General features: G+C 40.4%; 1 protein-coding gene across 1 annotated transcript; it reads left to right on the forward strand.

The window, feature by feature from the left end:
• The first annotated feature begins 16 nt into the window (after nt 1-16).
• On the forward strand, nt 17-7774 carry garem (GRB2 associated, regulator of MAPK1). The gene is made up of 6 exons (XM_079181518.1): nt 17-317; nt 1427-1567; nt 1832-1962; nt 2275-3465; nt 4173-4327; nt 4495-7774. Exons 1-6 carry the CDS (start codon nt 197-199, stop codon nt 5324-5326), a joined length of 2571 nt encoding a protein of 856 aa, XP_079037644.1. The 5' UTR covers nt 17-196; the 3' UTR covers nt 5327-7774.
• Nucleotides 7775-13963: the final 6189 nt, after the last annotated feature.

Below are 13963 nucleotides of genomic sequence, written 5' to 3' on the forward strand. Positions count from 1 at the left end.
AATGAGACAACGGACCTTAATGATACGTAGGCCAATGCAAAGGGAAATATGCGACGATTTATAAGAAACGTGCCAAACACTAAGCTGTAGATGGCGAGTTGATATACTCTTCAGTGGGTTAGCTTTGTGTAGCCCTTTGTGACCGTGTTTACACACTGCTAGCTAGCTCCACAGTTGGCTAATGTAAGTTAGCAAAATGGACCTTGGAACAATGTTGTACAACAATTTAAAAGATGTTACATGGAGCACGACGTCTCTACCATTAGATCAACTTGTCAGTGCTTATAGGTTGCCTCAAATTGCCAAGCTGGATAACGGTTAGTAACTTGCTGTCACTACTACGTTTTCTTTTGCTAGCTGCTAAGTTGCTAGTTAGCAGCTAAGGTAAACTAACGTGCGTTAAAGCTAAACTGAACCAACTTTTTTTTTAGAGTTCTGATTTTTGTCAGCGTATCGTATTAATTCCCAAAATAAAGTGTCAAGTTAAACGTAAAAGGTTTAACATTTGTTAATGATTGAGGTTGCGTCACTGTGTTTGAACCCTTGTATCTGTCGTGGACATCTCACCAAATAATTATGTTTGCTAAGTTAGTCAATGTTGCCTCACTGCGTTCTCTCTGTAGCCATGCAAGTAAAGGCAGTAAGTTAGAATAAAACCAACCACTGGTTTAATAGTATTTCGAGTTGGGGGACAACAGAAGACTGTTAATTGTGCAACTCGGTGACTGCTTGCAAATATGTGCACATAATTCTACTGTAAAGGCACATGTGCAGTGTCTCCTGGGTACAATGAAAGACTCATTTAGGCAAAACAATGCCTAAATGACAGATGGCTGTAATGTGGGGAATTTACCTCTAACAGTTGTGTAATAACATAAACATGTCTGTTGTGTTATGTACTCTGAAAATGAAGCCATCATGAGACCATCAGAACAATTATTTGATCTCTTATCTTCCCACTTTCTGTCACATTCTGCTCAGTGTCCCATGAAGACCAGTGGTGGTGTGTTGTGTTTTTTTAAATTGGAGTGCTGTTTTTTTTTTAGAGGGGTATGGATTAAGGCATTTGTCGTTGTCCGTGGAGGATAATGGGATTTGAGTGTGCTCAGTAATCCAGTGCATTTGCCTGAGTGGAGCAGCCTGCGAGGCTCCCAAGCGGTTTAAAAAAAAGAAAACGAGTCATCATGGCATTTCTCAGGATACTGACTTTATTGATTGGCATAAACATTAAAAAATGGAACATGTTACATGACAGTAATGATGTTAAGAGTTGAGATTTTGACTGTGGAAAAGGGGCAGTGAGTACATCAGACGTTAGATTTAGTGATGTACAATTTGATATTTTGTCTACTGTACCGTGCGGTATTACAATATTTCTTTGAAAAGGTAAAAATCTGTGTTCTGCTTGTTGTTTTCATTCCTCTAGGCCAGTTGGTCGAAGGGCTCAGAGACAACGACTACCTCTTGATTCATTCCTGCCGTCAGTGGACGACTATTACTGCTCACAGTCTGGAGGAGGGACACTATGTCATTGGGCCCAAAATAGAGATCCCAGTACACTATGAAGGTGAGCTACAGCTGCATGGCCGCTCAATGCTCTTGACATTGTCTTTTGACGATGTCTCTTTGTATGTATCAAAATGACAAAAAAAAGGCAGGTGCTTACACTGACAACATGGTGTTTGAATCGGGGGGCTCCTCTAATAATGATTCAAATCTTTGACCTCTGTGCTGCAGCCCTAGAAAATGACATAAGACATTTTGAGAGGAGTTGAGCACAATCTATGCTCTAACCCGTCGGTTGCATTGAGACATCTTTTCCTGCTTCCAGGTCAGTTTAAGCTACTGGAGCAGGACAGAGATGTCAAGGAGCCTGTGCAGTACTTCAACAGCGTGGAGGAGGTGGCCAAAGCGTTCCCTGAGAGGGTATACGTCATGGAAGAAATCACTTTCAATGTTAAGGTACGTGTGCTCCACAAAGTAGATTTAAGTTAGGACACCATTAATATTTATAATGGTTTATTACATGTTTGTTGTGGTCAATTTCTACTTTGATGTTTCTTGATACGACAGTCTTTCAACCACACTAATAAGTAATATTAAGGGAAACAAAACCATTATTTTTAGAACAAGTTCCTTGTATAAATCAGTGACAGAATCTATGCGGAAAGCAATTGTTAATGTGCTAACCTAATGTTTACTGACGGGGATTTTACTGAAGAAATGCTCTGCTTAGATTCTTCAGTACTTAGGCCATATGTTGTCTTTTCACAGATGGCTTCAGGGGACTGCAATGAAGATACTGAAGTGTACAACATAACACTAAGCACCGGTGATGAACTGACATTAATGGGCCAGGCTGAGATCCTATACGCCAAGACCTCCAAAGAAAAATCAAGGTTCAACACAATTTTGAAGAAGATCGGGAAGCTGAACTCCATCAGCAAGATCGGTCGAAGCAAGATGCCCTGCTTGATCTGCATGAACCATCGCACCAATGAGAGCATCAGCCTGCCTTTCCAGTGCAAAGGCAGGTTCAGCACCTGCAGTCCACTGGAGCTTCAGATGCAGGACGGCGAGCACATCATCCGGAACATCGTGGAGAAAACCCGTCTCCCCGTCAATGTCACGGTACCCAGCAGTCCACCCCGCAACCAGCATGACCTCCACCTCATCCGGGAGGGTCATCGCTACAAGCTGGTCAACATTCAGACGAAGACCGTGGTCGTGTGCTGCGTCCTGCGAAGCAACAAAATTATCCCCATCCATTTTCCCTTTCATATGGCCATGCCTAGGTGTATTATTCCAGAAGAACTGCTGCAAGGAGAGCTGTGGCTAGAAACTATGGTGCATCGCTGGTTCTCCTTCTGCCAGGAGCAGTTCGACATAGGCGACTATTCTCGCGCCGTCCGGGATGTGCGGACCGACTGGAACGACGACGGCAAGAGCCCGAAGAAAAGCGGCGGGAACGGCAGTTGCAGTGGAAGCAGCAGCTCCAACGGTTGTCACAACCACATGCAGATTCCCAGCTCTTTAACTTACGCCCGGGAGGAGCTCACCCAGTCCTTCCACCGACTGTCCGTGTGCGTGTACGGCAGCAACTTGCACGGCAACAGCGAGGTCAATTTGCAGGGCTGCATGACGCTATGCGGCGACTGGGCTCTTCTCCCCTCTGACAGCATCCCTTCAGACTCGGGAGAAAATGAACACTTTTTCCCCGACCTGATGGACAGCACAAGCCAACAGCCGCCCCTAGACAAGTCGGACATTCCCTATGAGGAGCTGTGGTTGGATCAACTGAGAGGTCAGATCCCAAAACCTTCTGTAAGCGAGGGAACTCGAGGCGTCAACAATGGCTGCGGTACAACAGCAGCCCTGTCGTACCCGGTGACTTGTCCTCTTGGTGCAACACCCAGTTTAGATGCGTCTCTTACTCCACCACCAGTTCCGCCCAAGTCTGAAGCTGTGAGTATAATCTATCGTACTTCCAAGTTGATTCTGTGATTCCCAAGGTTACTGTGGTAACAGCAAGTGCAGTTTAACAGTGGCTTCTTTGTCAGAAATGGAAACCGAGACAACTGGTGTATTAGATTACAGTGCAACTATACAAACTCACATTGTTTGCAGAAAGAAGTCATTCAAAATTGAATAATGATTTCCGATAGAAGGTTGCCATGTATGCCATGTTGCCATGTTGCAGTGTAGCGTTGATTGTGGTGACAAATACATTGCGTTTCCTGTGGCTTCGTCACAATAAAAGTGACCCCGAGTTTTGCCGGTTGAAAGCTTTTCTAATGTGCAGCAGTAGGATGTTCAGTTTGTAACTTAATGCAGCGCTGAGACAGTTTTAAAGAGGGACCGAGGAACCGTGAGGCTGCTGTGAACGAGATAAGAGTGCGCTGGATGTCACGGATACATTGTTTCCCTTTAGATGGCTCGAGTTTAGGAAGGCAATCTGAATGGCGGACTCTGCCACAATCAATACAAACTCCTATACAGAGAGAATTACTCAATGTAAACACATGAATGGCAATTGCAGATCAATTGCAGACCATGAATAGTAAAACATGGGGTTTGATGTCATGTCATTTTAAGGATTATAATTTAAAGCAGTGTCTGACACCTTCAGCTCTACAGAAAAAAAAAATGAATGTGTTGAATTTGCTTTCTAGGTGAAGGAAGAATGCCGTCTTTTGAACGCTCCGCCAATTCCTCCACGAAGTTTGAAACAGATGCCGTCTGTGCCCATCCCGTCTAAACCACGGCAGCAAGACACTCGGTCTCCAAGTCCGACCCTCTCCTATTACTCTTCTGGTCTCCACAACATGTAAGAAACATTTGACACCAATCACACCCACATTTAAATATAGGAAGAAAACAGCAGGACATTTCATAGTTGTAGTTCATATAAAATGACAAGTTTTTAAATGTATGATGAGGTCTACTTAAAGGGTTGCTCTTATACCACAAATTGATTTTATACTTTTCCATCAGTAGCGGAGCATCCGAGCAAGAGGCGGCCGACCCACATGAGCCAAGCCGAGTGTGCTACCCCTGTACCTGGGTTAAATCCCACAGCACTGAGCCTAACGCTACGATGCCCAGTAGTAGCCTGCCTTCAGACGGGATGTCCTCCAGGTTGTCGTGGCCGAATAATTTCAGCGGAGGACAATCGCACAGCATGGAGGAATTTCTACCAGCCAGCTGTCAAAGTTACTACAGTTACCCCAGAAAAAGATCCCCAAGCACCCCAAAAACCTGCACAAGCAGCCTGGTCGACTTTGACGGCAGAGAGCATGCGCGCGGCCGCAAGGACTTCAGGTCGCAGAGAGCTTCTCTGAATCAGTTCTGCACCAAATCTTCAAGTTTCAACTCGGAAATGTACAGAGACAAGCCGATAGAAGAGTCTAACACCAAGCAGAGCCTCTCTTGCCCCATCTTACCGCCGAGAACACCAAAGTCAAACGCCGAACAGAAGAGCACAGATTCCGTCTGTGACGGCGAGCAGGAAACCTCCGGTTGTTCACTTGCTCAACACGAGCAGGCCACAAAAGACTCGTTAACTCCCGTCTGTCCGTCCTCTCCCCCCGCCGCACAGTGGCAGCCCCCGTCCAGTCTGGCTGGCCTTTCTATCGAGGAGGTGTCCAAATCTCTGAGGTTCATCGGCCTGCCGGAGGACATCGTTTCTCTTTTTGTGTCCGAGAAGATCGATGGGAATTTACTCCTGCAGCTCACCGAGGACATTTTGTCCGAGGACTTCAAGCTAAGCAAACTGCAGGTAAAGAAACTCATGCAGTTCATAAATGGGTGGAGGCCCAAGATATAACTTAACAGTATACGACACTAAGCAGAGAGTCTTTGCCTTCAGTATATATGCTATGCACACCAAGCCACAAAGAGTTTCTTTTTGTATAATATGAATTTATGTCTTTTGTTACTTTACTGCGGGGAAAGACTTAAAGTCTGTGACTGCTATTTACTAACTGAATGAAATCATTTGGCACTTTCATGGAGACATTTCCATGTCGGCTACTTTTGCTCACAGCCTACTTAGTGGACATGTCATCACATAAATCCTAATTTTAGCTAACAAATGTAAAAGAAGACACTGATGTGTACCATTCTGTCCTTAAAGTGTAATATCACAACGTGAATCACAAGCTGTTTCCAGGATTTCTAAAAGAGCGCAGAGGTTGTACGATGGTATATGTCGCTTATTTACCATATTCAAAAAACATTTTGTAGGTGATACACAATTGTACATTTGGCTGAATTTGATAACAACCCCCCCCCCAAAAAAAAGCTTGCTTTCCAAACTTCTATAGTTATGCAGTCAGTGACAAATGAAGTATGCACTGTTTTTACGAGGTCAGGGATGTGATGGAGAATTGTGCATTTCTAAACATCATCCAAAACAGTCGATTTAGTTGCTACTGTTGAATGAATTCAAGACCTGCCGTCTGCTCAGAGGTGCTAAGAAACACTTGTGTTCTTTGAGTCGCTGTCTGTGCAGCGTGTTGGTTTCCTGTCTACTTTTAGGAGATAAAGTGTTGCATTTAAACGCTTTCTCGCTGTGATATTCTACTTTACTGAACTATGCTCGTGAGAGTCAAATGATTCTGATCTCTCATGTGCAACAAGATGTCCCATTTATGAACTCTCCTCATGCAAGGTGTTATTAATACTTTTTTAATTTAAAGTTGTATTCAACTATATTGCTAATTGCTTTGAATTTAAACATCTCTGCTAAAAAAAATACTTTTTAGAGATTGTCTGTTGCAGAAAAAGACTGACTGGGTCCTAACAAAATGATATAATTATATACAAAATGATATCCTTTGTCTAAAACTTACATGGAAATAACCAACAGAGGTGATGACATCCTACACAAAATACAAATTATGCATCATGCACTTTGGTGGATTTCAGCCTTATTAATTGCAGTTAAGGTCATTAAATATAAACGTATAAAAGAAAAAGTGTCTTCGGAGAGAGTGAATGCACTACAACGCTTTTTCAAAACTAAAACGGTACTTCTCCTTCGTTCTCATTGTGTGTATTGTACGTGTGCTCTAATGCTAGAAACTATTAAATGTTAAGCTTTTCTGCGCCTTAACCCATAGACCTTAAAATATATAATATTTCACTTTGGCTCAACATTTTCAACATGAACATGCCCTGAGAGGCACGTACGCATCAACTGAAAATGATCTGCCTCAATGAAATATTGGTTTCTATTGGTACCAAACATTTTCTCTGTAGCCTTAAATCAGAGTTGATTTATTTATGCAGTATTTTAACATAATGCAAAGTATGCAGAGTGGTTATTTTCAGTCTGTTGGTGTGGCTGATATATGAAGGTGCCTCAGCAGCAACAACAGCCTTTCTACAACCCAGGACTGATCTGTTGGCCAACACCTGTTGATTTCTTCCCAGGACACTTTTTGCAGTGGGTTGTTACATATTTTACTTGATATATTTTTTATGTAAATGCGAATTTAATGTGATTTTTTTTTTTTAAAGAAAGTTATTACTAATGTTGAACTTATTGTTATTAAGAAAAAAAAAGCTTATGTTAAAATATCTATTTTTTTGTTTAACATTCTGTACATTCTTGGTTTGTATTTGGGTTAATAAATCCATGAATTCAGATAACGTTTGGTCACGAGGTGAGAGAGCCTCAGTCACACTACAGAGACGTGACCAAACAGAATAACGTCATGTGCTCAGGTAATTTTCCATATTGTCCCAGTGTCCACATTTTTTTTTTATGGGGAATTCATGTGTCGCTCAACAATGTTATTATACGATGATTAATGTCCTATGCAGTAGACATGGCGATCCAAAGAGACCATGGGAAAGAACAACTAAAGCGAGCGCGTGATAATGAAAGGCAATGAAGTATTATGCACATTGAAATAACCACAAATAGAAAAGAGTGCATGCCAAAGGAATTCTTTTAAGTCACTATACCTTTTTACATGGATACCTCCGAGATATAAGCTGTGAACACACTACAACAACTGACCCGGTCCCATGAATTCACCATCATCGAGCAGTTGACACTGATGGGTATTCCATCTTGATGACGCCTGCTAACCCACATTAGCAATTAGCATCTGTGCAACAAAAAAAAAGGAGTGAAAATGACTGTGACACTGGGTTTGATGGCATTATTGGTGAACATTATTGAAATCTTGAGTTATGGACAGCTGTCTTTCAATTAACTTTTGTTTCCCTCTTTTTTTGATTGTATTAAAAATGGATTAACTGGTGTTTGTGTTTTCTTTTCTTTTCTCTTTTTTGTCTAGCAGTTCAGGGCTGTTCATGTGAAATCCGGAATAAGTTTTCACATTTAATCAGTTGCACAACAATGTCACAAGAGGTCTGTACTTAAGCAACGTTATACAATAGGTGATGGAAATGATTCGTTGATAAGGGTGATAGTGTAATTATCCTACATCATACTTTCTGTATAATGTAATGCGTAAATATAATCAGAAACTACATAAAACCAGCTAACAAATGCCGTTTCAATGTAGGAAGACGTACAGATAAGTGATGAACATGATTTCAAAGTCTTAGGTGTACAGACGTCTTTGGCGGGTAGTCTGATGAATTAATTAGCAACCACTTTGATAATTGATGAAATGTTATTTTAAAGCAAAAATAACCGAGAGTGGTCCAGCTCCTAAAATACAACACGGTGCTACTTTTCTATGTCTTAACATTTTAATAAATTGTGTAGCTTTGGGTTTTGGACAGCTAATAATTGACAGATTACTTGGTTAGTACAGTTAGTTGCTGCCCCACTAGTTTAGTTATTAGGTGTATATGTGTACTCTATAGATTAATTGATTTAATATAGTTGCATTCCAAATGACCCTAGAAATATTACAAAATCAGTCAGCAAATTGCAAAAGTCCTCAGTAGAGGTTTGCTGGGTTTTAGTAACAAATTGCAGATACAATCTGAAGCATTTTGAGAACCAGTAAGTGTTTCATCAGTTCTGCTTTAGTGAGACCTTGAGGTCTGTTTCCTGCCTTACATCAGGCAGGTTAACATCTCACAGTTCAAAGGGAACTGCAGTTCTGCTTTTTATGGCTCAATATATATTTATAATTATAACGATTTTTTTAAATTTCCAGTATTTGTTCCAGTTGGCCTACAGTCATTACATATTTAAATATCATCTATGAGGACATGCATCAAGTAGTAACATTTAATACTTTATAATCAAGGTTATATCTCTTAAAAAACAAATGCTACATCTTTGTGATGCTCATTCATTACAATTATTATTACGCAGAAATCTATAACTGATGGCGACTGATACGTTCCATCAATTTCAATGCAGTTTATGTAGTTGTATCTGCTCATAGATACTCTGGGACTCACTATCAAGGGAGAACCTACACACATTGTTCTCACAGCTATCTCCCTTACATGCTTGCACTGACACGTACACATTTAAAAGCACTTGGACACAAAGAAATGGAGGAAAATGTAGATTTAAAAAAAGAAAAAACTACCACCAAATGAAAAGTGAATACAAATATTGTTTTGCAGCTCAGTTTTAGTTTACATAATCTTTCATAGTGAGGGAATGTCTTCTATCGTTAACCCTGACATGATGTGATGTCCTGTAGCTAATAAAGTAGGTGTTTATTAGATTCTAACCCGGACACGGTTTAATCTTACCCCCCTTATTGTAACCAACCAACCAGGATGCTCTCGGGTCTGTAGTCTCCACTCTACAAGGTGAAGCCACCCCTCCAACTCTGTGAGGCCAAATATGGATGAAAAATCGACTTATCAAGTAGGTGGGTCCGAGTCAGCTTTTTATAAAGCCTACAGATATGAAACGTTCTCCAAGACTCAATTCAGCTGCCGACTAACCAGCCAAACTCTACTCTCCGACCATTTCGAGGGCCGGACGCAGCACCAACCCATCAGCCTCCTCAGCATCCCTTCCACGGGCAGATCAGCTCTCCAAGCCTGCTTCCAGGTCTGCTGTCTCAGCTTATAGATTTCATTTATATTGTTAAGATGTTGGTAAAGGGTGTGATGACTGCAAGTGAGGCTACTAGTCATAAAATACGGCATATTTGGAATGAAAATGAGTTTTTGTCTCTATATGACTGTGGTCTGACAACTAGCCTAGCCTTCCATTTAGCACTTATTGTATTCATATTAGTTTGTTGCTCTTATTGTATTAGTTTATTTCTGCACTGTACTTTTGCTCTGGTTTATGCTCTTACATGCTTATTTAAAACTGTGAGCAGTGCATTTGTTACCAGATTCCCACCCTCCATTACTGTACATTTCATTGCAATTCATATCTATAAAGGATTATGGTGCAATAAGATACCAAATGAACATAATCCCATTTATGGTAGCTCTACCAATGTTGGAACATCCAGCACATGATTGCACAACACATAACATAAGTATCCCCCACATACTGTGGTAACAAATCATCATCTTGATGTTTTTGGTAAACTGCTCTACTGTGAGTATAAAAGCGAATAAAGTGAGTAAAGGGATTGTCATATTTTGTGTGTTGTCAGTCATGTCGACTCCAGGCCTGCTGTTCCTGCTGTTGATGTCCTCCTGCCTTGCTGTCTTAAGCTCCCCGCCGGGCACTTCTCCTAAGGAGGGACAACTGAAGCAAGAAACCAATAAAAATGAAATCTATTCCTGTTTTAAGAAACATCGTAGGGAGATTGCAGGGGCAGCTGCTGAATGTATTGGCCACGTACCAGTTGTTGGGCCACCCCTTGCTACAGCGATCAAGAGCCTGCTACTGCTAGCGCCAGGAACACACGAACTGGAAGCTGTCAACTCTGAACTTAAAGTTCTTCATTTTAAGCTCAACGACTTTCGCGCAGAAATGAAATGGGATGCCTGGGCAGCTGGTGCGTACCAAATTACAGTGAACAACATAGAGAGAGCCTTGATTAAATACACAGAGCTGGAGCGTAGTTATCCTAAAAATACTAACGCAGAAAACGAGGCACTCAAACATTTTTTCACATTCTACAGCCAGTATGTCGACAGCACCTTAGCCCTGCACCAATTCTTGACCGCTGAACCAGCATCTATAACACAAAACCTTGGAGATGTACTGGCTGATAGATTAAGATGTCATGAAGAAGATGTCAAAGCCCAGTTTTTGTATTTGAATAAACTCATGCATAAAGGCAATAGACTCAATGAAAAGTACTACAAATTCAAAGGCACGAACACCGATGCCAGCGTTAACACCGCCTTACGGATTGAGTCCCAATCTGCCTCAGCTTTGACCAAATCACACCAGAGGTGCTTATCTCACAGTTCTGCTTACATAGAAAGGGACATTTTTGAGCACATTGATGACACCAAAAGACATCAAAAAATAGCACACAGTGTCAGTGCTTTTTTGGCCAAAACATACGACAGGTATGACTGGGTGGTTGTTCCATTTACAACCAGACACTCAAAGCATACCCTATCATTAATAAACAGGCATACCTTTTCAGGGTTTACTGAGGTAACGAGAGGAACAGTAACTGTGGCTGTAGCCAAACAGGTGAAAGGGCATCACACCAAGACTGCCGCTGTTGAAAGAGCTATTGATAAGTGTTTACAGCAGGACAATATTAAATGCTGTATAACTGCAGTAAAGAAACTAGAGAAATGTCAAGAAACCATTGATGGAAAACCCTTGTCTCAGACATTCACAGCAGTGCATGGCTATAAATTTAAACGTCAAACTTCCACCAATGCTGTGGAAGCACCAGATGATGACGATGACGATGATGACGATGATGATGATAACTTTGCAAAAAGTTCATCTCGCCCCTTTCTCATTACAAGGAAATGTGGGCTTTTCTTGGGGGAGTTTACGGTCTTTATTAAAAGTGACGAAGAGCTGAAGGGCAAAGATCATCTCTGCTCCAATGTAAACTGTGGGAAAAATGGCAAGTGTGTTGTTGTGCCAGAAACGTTCATAGCAATGTGTGAGTGCCAGTACCCATACTACGGTGAGCGCTGTGACAAGAGCTTAAAAAGTTGTAAGAGACCGCTCTACATACCGTGATGACGTCAAGTTGTTTTGTGGTACTCTGTGCTAAGATGTAACCACTAAATCTTACTAATGTTTTCCGTCTCCTAAAACAACAAAACTTAAGTCTATAGCCATGCTAACACAGCACATGCTTTGAGCTAAATGCTAACATTTCTTCAATGACTGAATGTTAACATGCTGATGTATGATTACCATGCTAACCATCTCAGTACATTAACAATGATAAAGGTTTAGAGCAAATCGTAACGCAAAATGCACATTTGTGCTATTGACATGTGTAAAACCCTTTTGATTACATTATTCACTTCTAAAATGTAATAGAAATATAGTGACTGAGGCACTTACACTTTTGTGTGACATGCGTCACCTATTGTTCATAATAACAATGTATAGGAAAAAAAAGTTGATTCTTTCCAGTCTTGACCTTTGAGGCATAAGTCGCTAGCTAATAAAACGTTATTTCAAAGTAACTGCCGTCTTTGCTTCTTTAAAATAAATACTTTAAAGATAAAAGGTTAAAGTATTTGCTACAATGAAAAAAATAATGATTTGAATCAATGGAATTGGATATGTCTCATACTGTACGTGTTTGTAAATGCTATTATATGTGCACATGTTGTTCTCATCTTGAGTGTGGACAGACAACAGAAGGTGATACAGAACTGTAATGGAGAAGATAAACAACGCTTGAGATATAAATACAATGTGGCTTAATAATGATATAATAAAATATTAAACAGTGATACGTTTGGGACCAATTATTATTCAGTTCTCGGCAGCAGCACCTTCAGCTTTTTTTAAATTTATTTTTTATTCTAACAGACAAATTGTTAGTGGGTGGGAACACACTGTGAAATCATATTATTGTTTCTAAGATAGTGACTCCCACTGGTGGGTCTGGGGATGTGACAGGCATTCTATGAATCTCCATGCACAATAGCTTTCCCAATTAAGCTATCACAGTTTACAGAGGGGGGCCCACACACATCATGCTTACCATAGTCCAGCATGTTTTCATGCTGGCGTTTGCAAATAGAGCTAAACACAAAGAAACAGCTGAGGCTGGTGTCCAAGTGTTAAGGCCTGTTTAAAAGATGCTGAACAAAAAAAACAATATTCGTGGAAAGAATCATGAGTGTAACAAAAGTTTGTAATAATCTCTACAGTTTATTTATTGACCATTTAACAGAATAACATGGTAGGCAGTGAGATATTATTTTTCACAGAAGACACGTGATATGTCACAGGAGGAAAAAACATTTAATTTGTTGTCATAATGTCTGATCTTCACAAAGGTCTACTTTAAGATGACATAAATACATTTAATTATGTTTTGATTATATTACATGTTAGCAACAATGTCGCATTTGTGGTTTTTATGAACTCCCTAGCTTGTTAATAACAATGATACAACTACTAAGGCTCGTAGTCACGATAAACATGATGCTAACGTTTCCGGTCAAGTTACCGGCTGACCAGAGAGCTGTCACTGTTCTGCTATTTAATCAGACGCACGTCCAGAAAACAGCCCTGAAATCAGACATTAGGAAAGAGTTGTTCACACACCAGTGACGTGTGAAAAAAATAAAGTTTTTATCAACGTTAGTTTACCTCTGCCATGTTGATCAAGATTTCTGTTTACCTTCCGCTAGAAGCTATTAGCATGTACTACAAAATAACCTTTCCGGGGTGGAACTTTTGTTTAATAACAAAGGTTCCGGTTGTAGATACCGTTCAAACAAGAAAGTCTTAAAACAATTAATATAATTACTTTTAGATTACGATTTAAAAAATATAAAATAATAAAATACAATACACTGCCCAACATCATATAAACAATACAATATAAACATGTTGATGCAACAGTAGTAACAATCTAATGATATAATGTGTAATAAAATACATATTTTGCATGCATAGTGGGTACTTTGAATTCTATACTGAAAGGAAATCGTTCCCGTGATACTTCTGTTTTTTTTATCAGTGCCATTTTTAATGCAGTAAATGATCTGATGCTTCCTTCAGAGTGTTACATAGATCACTGTTGTGTGCTAATGCAGAGTTTATTTTATAAATCGGTCTATACTTGTGTCTGAATGTTCATGCATCAATGCAAATGTTACAGTGTAACAACGTGTAGATTATAAACTAGTTACTAGAGGATACTTTATGTCACCAGAAGTTCACGGGGCTTTTATTTTGAAACAGACGCATCCCATGCTGACTCTTCCTGATGTGCATGACTGTTTGAGATTGAATGGCTCTTCCCTAGCACGTCGCACAGAGTGTGTTCTTTCCATTTACCGGCGTCCTCTTTCTGATCGTGTACTAATGAGAGAAAGTAACGTGGCTGATGTGACGCTAATGTTAGCTTAGATCCGCCGCGCTGCACTT

This window comes from Pholis gunnellus, assembly GCF_910591455.1.
Source record: "Pholis gunnellus genome assembly, chromosome: 20".
NCBI classification, from domain to species: domain Eukaryota; kingdom Metazoa; phylum Chordata; class Actinopteri; order Perciformes; family Pholidae; genus Pholis; species Pholis gunnellus.